We start from the raw sequence: 11,256 nt of genomic DNA, 5'->3' as shown, positions 1-11,256 counted from the left end.
GGGTTAATTTTTCAAAGCCTTTGCAAAAATTATTAAACAAAGTTTTTTGGTTATAATAGCTCAGAGTAGAATTTGGTGGGGAGGAGAGGCAATGGGGTGAGAAGAGAAGGATGTGGGCCCATTTTCAATTATACTTTTCCTCCTCTACTTCAGAAGTGTTGTTTTCTCCAAAACTTTCCCTTTTCCTCATTGCATTATCACATTCTATAAGGGTCACTCTGTTAGTTGCCTAGAGAATGATAGAATTTTCCAGGTGAGGATACTGAGGCCAGCTAATGCCAGATTTAGGGCTAATCTAGTCTAGGACTGTTTTTTAAAAAACACAAAATTTTACTTAAAAATTTTATTTATTATGTAATCAATATAATATATGCTTATAAAATGCAGAAATAATCAATATAATATATGCTTATAAAAATGCAAAAATTGCAGATAAATTTGGTTTTTTAATACACTTTTACATAGATTATACAGTGTATATATATGGTTATTTATACTATTTATTTTCCAACTTAACAAACTTCAATAACCCACACTTCTGTAACCAAAATCTCAACAAGCATCATTTTTATTGTCAGTATATACTTACATTGTCTAAATGTACCATGACTCGCTTAAGTATTTCCTTAAATGTTGGACATTGACCATATTTCCATTTTTAAATCACTTCATGTAATACTGTGTTCAGTATCTGCAGAAATCTTTGACCATGTTTCTATTTCTTTAGAATATGAACATTTTAAAAGATCTTGATAATCTGTTGACAAATTCTTTTCCCCAAAGATTCTCATAATTTATTTTTGAAACTAGTAATGTATAAAGAAGCATTTAGGGTCCTTATCAAAATACTAGCTTTACCACAATTTTTCTTTTCTTTTTTCCATCACACCATTCTGCCCTTTAGCTCATGTTAAAGGAGGGGAAGGGGGCTGGTGGATGGGGAGGAAAGACAGCCAAAAAACAAACAAAAAATACATACAATAATGGTGGTCATACATTCTACAAGTGATAGCCATTTTCAATTTTTCCATCACCCTCCATCTTTAAAGGGACCTTCTCATCTCAGATGATATGAATGGGGAATCAAGGCTTATTTTGTAAACAGCCTTAGTATCATTCTAAAATCCCACTCAAGTAGTATATATTCAAAAATTGTCTCTAAACTACTAGAATCGGGAAATCGTTCTTTTTTTTTTTTTAAAGATGTTGGGGGTAGGAGTTTATTAATTAATTTATTTATTTTTGCTGTGTTGGGTCTTCGTTTCTGTGCGAGGGCTTTCTCTAGTTGTGGCAAGCGGGGGCCACTTTTCATCGCAGTGCGCGGGCCTCTCACTATTGCGTCCTCTCTTGTTGCGGAGCACAGGCCCCAGACGCGCAGGCTCAGTAGTTGTGGCTCACGGACCTAGTTGCTCCGCGGCATGTGGGATCCTCCCAGACCAGGGCTCGAACCCGTGTCCCCTGCATTAGCAGGCAGATTCTCAACCACTGCGCCACCAGGGAAGCCCAAGAATTGGGAAATCTTTTTAACCATGAATGACACTTTCATATAATTCTATAGCACAGAATTTTCAGAATATCATCTCATTTTAGCTACTTAGAAACCTTGAGTAGACCAAATATTATTATTTCCATTTGCTTACAGTTTCTGTAGGAAGAAACTAAGCTTAACAGAAGATAAAAATTCAGGTTCTCTCTCTCTATATATATATATACTTTTTTTTAAAAATTAATTATTTAATTAATTTTTGACTGCGTTGGGTCTTTGTTGCTGTGCAGGCTTTCTCTAGTTACTGAGATCGGGGGCTACTGTTCATTGCGGTGCGTGGGCTTCTCACTGCGGTGGCTTCTCTTGTTGTGGAGCAGGGGCTGTAGACGTGCGGGGTCAGTAGTTGTAGCTTGCGGGCTCTATAGCACAGGCTCAGTAGTTGTGGTGCACGGGCTCAGTTACTCCACGGCATGTGGGATCCTCCCGGACCTGGGCTCGAAACCCATGTCCCCGGCATTGGCAGGCAGATTCTTAACCACTGTGCCACCAGGGAAGTCCCTCAATGTATTGTTGAAGTAATCATACAAAGAGGCCATTAGACTGAGATGGCTCTGATGCCTTGGTAGTTTAGTGAGCAACCCAAAAGCTAAGCCAGATTCAATTCTTATAAATACCTCAAGGTATTTACAACCAATCACAAACAACCAATCACAAACAGCCAACTAGATTTTCTCAAATAATGCAACAGCATAATCTATAAGCAGGGACTTCCCTGGCGGTCTAGTGGTTAATACTCCACGCTTCCACTGCAGGGGGCATGGGTTAGATCCCTGGTTGCGGAACTAAGATCCTACATGCCTCACAGTGTGGCATAAGCTATAACCAATCAAATAATTTCCTTGCTTTGCATGTGCATCTTCTCCATAAAAACCTTGCCCCTAGCTCCTGTCAGTGGAATGCTCCTGACCATTTCCAGATTTGGTGCTGTCCGATTTGAATAAATTTTTGCTCAAATAAACTCAAAAATTTTAGCATGCCTCAGTTTATCTTTTTAAAGCTATTAAAGACAAACACTGTATGAACAGAAAAATTTACATACATATCAGTACAATAATGGCTAATTGATATTGTTTGTAATATGAATTACACTAAAACAAGAGTTTTTGAAAGGTAAGTGGAAGATAACTTTAAAAAAGGGAAGTTACAAAGCAAAGACATGGAAACAATCTAAATGTCCATTGACAGACGAATGGATAAAGATGTGGTATATATATATGTGTGTATATATATATGTGTGTGTGTGTGTGTATATATATATGTATATATACAGTGAAATATTACTCAGCCATAAAAAAGAATGAAATAATGTCATTTGCGGCAACATGGATGCAACTAGAGATTATCATACTAAGTGAATGAGTCAGAAAAAGACATATGATATCACTTATATGTGCAATCTAAAATATGGCAGAAATGAACCTATCTACAAAACAGAAACAGACTCACAGAGAACAGGTGTGGTTGCCAAGGGGCAGAGGGAGGGGGAGGGATGGACTGGGAGTTTGGGGTTAGTAGATGCAAGCTATTACATTTAGAATGGATAAACAACAACGTCCTACTGTATAGCACAGGGAACTGTATCCAATCTCCTGGGATAAACCATAATGGAAAAGAATATGACAAAAGAACGTATATATGTGTGTAACTGAGTCACTTTGCTATAATATATAATGTGCAGAAATTAGCACAACATTGTTAATCAACTATACTTCAATGAACAAACGAAAGAAAGAAAGTGAAGTTATCCATGAAGAAATAGTATAATTTTATCCTTCTGGATACCCAGAAAAAAGTAGACAGGATTTGGAGTTGCGAAGGTGATACTATTTTCGACTATTAGTTTGTTCCTCCCCTATGCCAATAACATATATATTTTATTTTATTTTATTTTATAAATTTATTTTATTTTTGGCTGCACTGGGTCTTCATTGCTTTGCGTGGGCTTTCTCTAGTTGCTGTGAGCAACTACTCTTGGTTGCGGTGTGCGGGGTTCTCACTGTGGTGGCTCCTCTTATTGCAGAGCACGGGCTCTAGGCACATGGGCTTCAGTAGTTGTGGCACGCGGGCTCAGTAGTTGTGGCTTGCGGGCTCTGGAGCACAGGCTCAGTAGTTGTGGCGCACGGGCTTAGTTGCTTGGCGGCATGTAGGATCTTCCTGGACCAGGCCTGCCAACTCGTGTCCCTTGCATTGGTAGGCAGACTCTCAACCACTGCGCCACCAGGGAAGCCTGCCAGTACCATATTGAGTGAAAAACATGGTTCTGAAATAGCAAACAAAAGCGTCCTTTACTAGTTGGATGCTCATTCCTCAATACTCAGCTGAACCTGAAGCCTTTGGACATTCAGAGGCCAAATTAATCATTCTGTCTCTCGGGCCTCTGCAGCATTTTGTAAATTGGTATATGTCAATTATATTTCAGCATTATATTTTAGCTTATTTTTAGGTGTTTCCCTCACTATGTAAGCATTGTGGATTTCCAATTTTCTTCAGTATCTTTGTATCCTCTGCTTCCAACTTAGTCCTGGTAGTTGGCGAGGCGCTCCAGATCCCTTTCACAAATAATGAACGATTGTGTAAACGGATGAGAGTGATTTCCGAAGACAAATTTGACAAGTATCAACATTATATGAACGAGTTCCACTCATTTTCTACCAACCTATTGGTTGGATCAAATTACTATTCATTTTTGTTCAAACGTGCACTGTAGTATTCCTTTGTGCCAACAGGTTAGAAACATTTTCCGCAGAGAAAATGGGCACAGAAAATGATGCCCACGAGAATGAAGGATTTAACCCTGCTTCCAGGCTTTGTCCTTCGCGCGTGTCTCTCCCCTCTGTCCTTCCACACGGTTGTAAAGAGCGCCAGACTCCGACGAGGGGAAGCAGCCCGCAGGATGGCCGTTTGCTGGTTCTGGCCGCGAGGGTCAGGTCGGACTCAGATCTCAGCCCACAAGGAACGCGTGTGCCTGGGCAGGTTGCCGGCGGGCCGTCCATTCTGCGCACGCGCAGGCGGCCAGTGCGGCCCGCGGACCTGGCGGCGGCGCCGAGTGCGCGGCTCGTTTCTGCCGCGGTCTGGTGAGGAGCTGCGCCTCGGCGTGCTCGGCTGCCGCCGCAGTGCAGTCGCCGTTTCTGGTCACGCGCGGGATGCTGCTTCTGGCGTTGGGCGGCCCGTGGGCGGCCGGACTGCGGCTTGGTGGGAAGAGGACGGCACCATGGGCAGCCACTGCGCTCCGAGGCCCTAGGGCGGCCGTCTGGCGGGCGGCCTCCTGCAGAGGCTCCTCGGGGCGGGGCGGCGGCGGGGGCGCGGGGCTGTCGGCAGCCGCGACGCTTCTGCCGTGTCGGGTGCGAGCGCAGGTCGGCGGTCAGAGGGCTCGCGGACCCGAGTAAGGGTGGGGGTGGGAGTAGCACCGGGCCTGGGGAGCCCGGCTCTCCCATAGCTTCTCCCCGGCCTGCACGGCGGCTCTGGTGCTGAAGGAGCCCCGTGCTATAGGGCTGGTAGGAGTGGCCGGCCTCGGCCTGGGCAACAGGCCGGTGCTCCCGGGGTTCGCAGCCCCCGCGAGTTCAGCAGTGTCCCTTGGAAAGTGCCTATTTTCTGGGCGGTTCCGGTCACTTTACAGAGACGGTTGCAAATCCATTGGGCTTGTGAGGACTCTTATTTTTTTTTTTCTGTCCTTGAGCGCAAGCTCGGAAGGGTTAATTTGCAGCGAAATTTAGATGCTCCACGTGGAGACCGAACTGAAAGAACTCGGGAAACCTGATTTTGAGTTTGTTCTGCTTTTTATTAGGTGGCTCTATTTTTAGGAATTCCTTTGCTCCCTGGAAAAATGGGATGGAGACGTTAATCCTTCTCATTTTAATCTGAATAAATTGTCTCCTAATCCTGCCCTGTAAAATATTAGGATTAGCAAACATGGTTGAAACTTGGGAGGAAAGGCCAACGCGGGAATTGGAATCTCATTAAATTTCAGCATAAAGGCATTAGGCATGCCTTTTACATCTTGAAGAGTGTGTGTTGTGAAAGTCATTTTCAGAGGTTCGGGCAACTCTTTTGTTCCTGTGAAATTTGATGTAGGAGTTAAAGTAAAATATTTTCCTTGCGAGGAGCAAGGGATAGATACAAGACCCTTAGGGAAAGAGTTATTATTTTTTTAAATACTAGCTATAGTATAAATATTTTAGAAGTATTAAAAGCAGTCTGGACTTTAAACTTTCTGAATTTGCAGTATTTTACTTACATAATTAAACTTTTTTTAAAAAGCTAATGCATTTAAATCTTTGACAGTTGGCCGAAAGTGATGTGGAGTAGAAGAAACTTCCACTAACTTTTTACTTGTTTAACGTCACACTTTAAAATGCTTCTAGCTGGGATGCAAACTTAGGTCTTCAAACTCCCAATTCAGTGTCTACTTGTGAGTGGAATTAAGGAAAGCCATTGTGTTACTCAGTTTGCTTTCTTTAGCTTTGTAGATGATTTGGAAGAATTCCTTAAATCACCCCATGTGATAAGTTTTCTTTTACTCTTTATTATATTTTTCAAAATAAACTTAAAAGTTGGTCTAAAATGCAGTTTATCATGTACTCACATTATAATGGTCTCTTTCAATAGATACCTGTTTCTTGGGAAAGATGTGTTCGATGTTTACATACACAACTTGAAAAATCAGAAGATGGAAGGCTGATTTATACTGGGAATCTGGCCCGAACAGTATTTGGTGGGTAATCAGAAGTGAGGATATTTCCTTTTCTCCCCCCCTTTTACTTATAAAAAAAGGTTCTTAGCATATGATAACTTATTATTTTAGCACTTTTCGTAATTGCAAGACAGAAGGAAAAATTATAATTTTTTTCTTGTGGTCTGTTGATAAAAGATTTAGAGGTTAAGACCTTTGCATTTTTAGGAGATTTTTAAAAGGTTTTTGTAGACTCTTATGATTTTGTGATCTTATGGCTGGGCACTAAAGATTCCATCCTTTGGTCACCTCTCGGGATGTTTAGCAACAAAATAAAACAGAACAAAAAGTGTATGTTTATGTAATGTTTGAATATGCAGAGGAAAAAAATATGGGCGAATACCTCTTAGGAGTAGTTATTTTGGGTAAGTAGACATTTACAGTATATGTTTTTAGATTTTGCAGTTAAAATGAGCAGTAATACTTTTATAATTCAAAGATATATTAATTTTACATTTTTTTAGGTCATCTTAGAATTTTCAGCAAACATATTTACTTAGTGGTTATCCAAGTAGTAGGGAGTTATCGTGGAGAAGGAAAGGGCAGTGTATTAGATAGCTACAAGTTTAAAGCTCTTTCCTTAGGTCATAATTCAGTATTTAGTATGGAATATTTTAGTAGGGAAAGTTAGGAGAACTTAGGTTTGTGATTTGTTCAAGTTCCTGAGGTTGTATTTCATTTTAATAATCTTAAAAAAAAAAAGTATAACCTGAAATATCTGGACGATTACTTTATAGCCAAGTTGGCCACAAGATTTCTGTGCCCCATTTGCATGTGTGTTTTTGATCATGCTGGTGTTAACCAGTTGTCTGAAATTTAATCTGGAAGTCTGTAAGTTCTCAAGAGTGTGTGACATTAAAATAGAGTATGTTTAAGATACAATTTTAGCTATTTAAAACTTGCTGGGAATAAGGAGTGATTATAATCACTGTTGAGTGGAGTTCTGAAGTTACTGGAATAAGCAGTTTCGGATGGTAGAAATTTCTTCAGAAGTCACAACATGAGTGGGCCACTGAGCCTGTGTCTCATCTCTGGATTGAGCCTGGGATCCCTAGACTGATGCCCTTGAGATGTGTTCACCGTGACCCCCGTGGTACCCTTCTTTCTGAATACAGACACCGTTCCTTCAAATGAAGGGAAGGCTTAATCAATTTTTTTCATGTTCCCACTTGACTCAATTCTGAAGAGAAGAGAATATAAATAGGAATTAATTTTAGTGTGGGTACAATATAATATTTGTGGAAGAGCAGAGCTATGCATGATATTCAAAGTTCTACAACTGTAACCTGTAGAAGAATTTAATGTTTGAGTTCCTTCAATATTATAGTAATAGAAAGTCACTATACTTATCAGGGATTAATATTTTTTCTGTGTAAAACTGAGTGAGAGACATTAACATAGCGGTACCATTTAAACTACCAATTGGGTCCTAATTTAAAGATATTTGAAGGGACTTTTAGTTGATGGTTCTTGTTAATTCAGCAACAGATAATTACGGATGTCATAGTATTCTCTTTTTAAGATGAGTAGAATTTGAACATGAAGATGTTGTGAAAGAAGGGCATCCCAGGCACGGAAGTAGTATGAGCAAAGGCATGAGAATATGTTTAGAAAATAGCAATTACTTCAATCCAGGCATAATAAAGTATATGTATGTATTAGTTTCCTAGGGCTCTTACAATACATTTCCACAGGCTTGGTGGATTAAAACAACAAAAATTTATTCTCACAGTTCTGAAGGCTAGAAGTCTGAAATCAAGGTGTTGGCATTCCGTGCTGTCTGAAGGCTCTAGGAAAGAGCTTGTCCTTGTCTCTTCCAGCTTCTGGTGGCTCCCAGCAATCCTTCATGTTTCCTTGGCTTGTAGCTGCATAACTCCAGTCTCTGCCTCCTACTTCGCACGGCGTTCTCTGTGTCTCTGCTTGTCTTGTTCTGTCCTTTTAAGGATACTCTCATTGGATGTAGGGCCCACCGTAATCCAGTATGATCTCATCTCAACTTTTAATTGTCTGCAAAGACCCTATTTTCAAATAAGGTCATGTTCTAAAGTTCTAAGTGGATGTGAATTTTGAGGGGACACTGTTCAACCTACTATAGTGTGAAAGATTAATGGGGAAAACAGGTAGTTGGAAGGGCTAAGGAGGCTTTTATATAGAAGGCAACTTGGTCCCCATTGAATCCCATGTGTACCAGTGTCATGGCATCTACCTGTGGGGGGAAGGAATTATTTTAAAATTACTAATGCAGGATAATTAAGCCTTCAAGCAAGAGTGATGTATGAGAGTGTCTGCTTTGTTATAGCCTCACCAACAGAGTATGATGTCATATTTTCAGTTTTTGCCAGTTTGGGGGAAAAACGGTATCTCACTGTGTTTTTATTTTTTTATTTTTTTTAACATCTTTATTGGAGTATAATTGCTTTACAATGGTGTGTTAGTTTCTGCTTATAACAAAGTGAATCAGTTATACATATACATATGTTCCCATGTCTCTTCCCTCTTGCGTCTCCCTCCCTCCCAGCCTTCACTGTGGTTTTAATTGAATGTTTCTTATGATTGAGGCTTAGCATCATTTCATCTGTTGAAAGGCTGTGTGCATTTTTGTTTCACTGAACTGTCTGCTTATATTTCTGGCATGTTTGTTTATTGGGTTGTTGATCTTTTCTTCTCATATACTAGAAACCTTTTGTGTATTGGAGATATTAACCCTTTGTCATATAAGCTGCAAATATTTTTCTCATTTGTCTCTTTGTTTACGGTATTTATGTCCATGTACATTTTAAAAAGATGATCAGATTTATCAACTTTCCCCTTGATTGCCTCTGTATTTTCAGTCATAATTAGAAAAGTTTACCTATTCTCAGATTATAAAGGACTTCACGGGTATTTTCTTCTTATACCTCTCTTATTTTATACACTTAAATCTCTGGATTATTTGGAGTTTTCCTGGTATATGGTATGAGGGATCGATGGAATTTTCTCTGAATCTGGTTGTCCCAGCACCACTTATTTTAGATTGTGTCTTTGTTCTATACTAAATTTCTCTATGCAGTTAGGTTTGTGTCTAGATTTCCCGTTTTTTTCCATTGATCTGTTTATGTACTGAGCCACTACCACACTGTTTTAATTATACAATCTTATGTTTTAGTATCTAACCCTCCCCCCTTTTTTTCTTCCTTTGTTTTTCCAAAATAACTTTATAATCAACCCTTCTAGGATCTCAACTTGCCTGTTTTCCAAACAGATGGTATTTGATCATGTTAAAATTGTACATTCAAACTAAGAAAATTTACATTTTAAGTTATTTATTTATTTACTGTGGTAAAATAGACATAAAGTAAAAGTTACCATTTTGACCATTTTTAAGTATACAGTTCAGAAGTCACTGATTTTTTAATCTTTCTAACGTGATAAGTAAAAATATCTCACTATTTTAACTTGAATGTTTTTCCTTGGTAAAGAAGTTGATTACCTTTCCCATATGTTTCTTAAGCACTGGTGGTGTTTTTTGTTTGCTTGTTTTTCAATTTGTTGTTTTAATGCTGTGCACTTAGCCTGAAAAAGCCCCATATTTGAACGTTTTATGTTAGATCTGTGGAAGTGCTTGTTAATAGAGAGCTTTATTTGATTATCTGCTGACTGAATTAACTTTTATAGTATCCAGAAAGATTTTTGAGTAATATTAAACCTTTTATTGGGAGCTGAGATAGAAGCCAGTTAACCCTAAAGCGGACTTCCCAGCTGGAGAGGCAGTGCATTGTAATGGCCAACAGCCTGGACCCTAGAGTCAGATTGCCCGGGTTTAAATCCCAACACAGCTACTTGGTAGCTATGTGACACTGAGCAAGTACCTCATATTTTCTCATCTTTTAAATGGGAGTGATGGTGATGATAATTATACATCAGTCTCATAGGGTTTTTTTCTAGATTTCATGAATGAAATATGTAAAGTGCTTAAAATAGAGCCTGGAATATAATAAGCACTATATAGGTGTTTGGGTTTTGTTGTTTTGATGATGATATTGTAGGGAGAAAGGTGGAAGAATTAATTGGATAGGTTGATTCTTTTATAAAAGTTAAAAATGTTAATCTTCTCTCATTTTTTTTCTTATTTAGGTGTGAAATGTTTTTCTTACTCTACAAGTCTGATCAGCCTTGCATTTCTACCGTACATTTTTGCACAAAATAATATTATATTTGGAAGTCTGCCTTTGCAAATCTTATTTTATGGTATCATAGGAAGCTTTACAGTGATCACTCCAACACTGCTTCACTTTCTTACAAAAGGCTATGTCATTCGGTTGTACCATGAGGCCACAACAGACACTTATAAAGCCATTACTTATAATGTTGTGCTTTTGGAAACGAGTACAGTGTTCCACCAGAATGACGTGACGATTCCAAATAGCACACATGTGTTTACCACATTTTATGCTAAAACAAAATCACTGTTAGTTAATCCAGCACTCTTTCCAAACCCTGAAGACTATAACCATCTAATGGGTTATGACAAACCATTCACTTTTGATGTGGAAGAAGCCAGTGAAAAGAAACAGCTTAAAGAAGAGAAATGAGTGTGTTGTTTTTATGTTTGCGCTTAAATGTGATTTATGTTCCAGTGTATAATAATTGCCTTTACTTATGATTTTTGTTAGTGACTGATTGTTAAAAAATAATTTGAAATTGTATCACAGAACTTTTCATTTCCAGAGAATTATGTTCCTTTATAATAAAAAAAGTTACATTTGAAAAACAAAACATACAATACTCTATCATTTGTGTTAAAAGGGTGTGAAAATACATGTATATGCTGACATATGCATGGTTACTTTTATATAATAAGTGTGATTGCCTCTCAGCTGGGGATTGGATGTCAGAAGCAAATGGGAAAGTTATTTTTCCTTTGTGTTTGGATTTTTCTAAGGATAGAGATATTACCTTTTCCCACATTGAAAACTCTTTAAAAATTCACAGATTATGGGAG

General features: G+C 38.8%; 1 protein-coding gene across 1 annotated transcript; it reads left to right on the top strand.

Annotated features, from left to right (window-relative positions):
* Nucleotides 1-4,647: 4,647 nt before the first annotated feature.
* On the top strand, nt 4,648-11,037 carry TMEM70 (transmembrane protein 70). Its single transcript, XM_022595306.2, has 3 exons — nt 4,648-4,899; nt 6,152-6,257; nt 10,389-11,037. The coding sequence occupies exons 1-3, from the start codon at nt 4,690-4,692 to the stop codon at nt 10,844-10,846; spliced, it is 774 nt and encodes a 257-aa protein (XP_022451014.1). The 5' UTR covers nt 4,648-4,689; the 3' UTR covers nt 10,847-11,037.
* The last annotated feature ends 219 nt before the right edge of the window (nt 11,038-11,256 follow it).

The sequence above is a fragment of the Delphinapterus leucas genome, chromosome 17 (genome assembly GCF_059928025.1).
Source record: "Delphinapterus leucas isolate spDelLeu-1000000601 "Yukka" chromosome 17, BTC_Dleu_Yukka2, whole genome shotgun sequence".
NCBI classification, from domain to species: domain Eukaryota; kingdom Metazoa; phylum Chordata; class Mammalia; order Artiodactyla; family Monodontidae; genus Delphinapterus; species Delphinapterus leucas.
Note: the sequence above shows the minus strand (reverse complement) of the source record. Positions and strands in the feature narration are given on the sequence as shown.

Excerpts from the sequence above, each read along its gene's own strand:
- TMEM70 (XM_022595306.2), top strand. The coding sequence starts at position 4,690 with ATGCTGCTTCTGGCGTTGGGCGGCCCGTGGGCGGCCGGACTGCGGCTT. Across the intron at positions 4,900-6,151 it reads CGTGTCGGGTGCGAGCGCAG|ATACCTGTTTCTTGGGAAAG; the intron begins GTCGGCGGTCAG and ends CTCTTTCAATAG. Across the intron at positions 6,258-10,388 it reads TCTGGCCCGAACAGTATTTG|GTGTGAAATGTTTTTCTTAC; the intron begins GTGGGTAATCAG and ends TTTCTTATTTAG.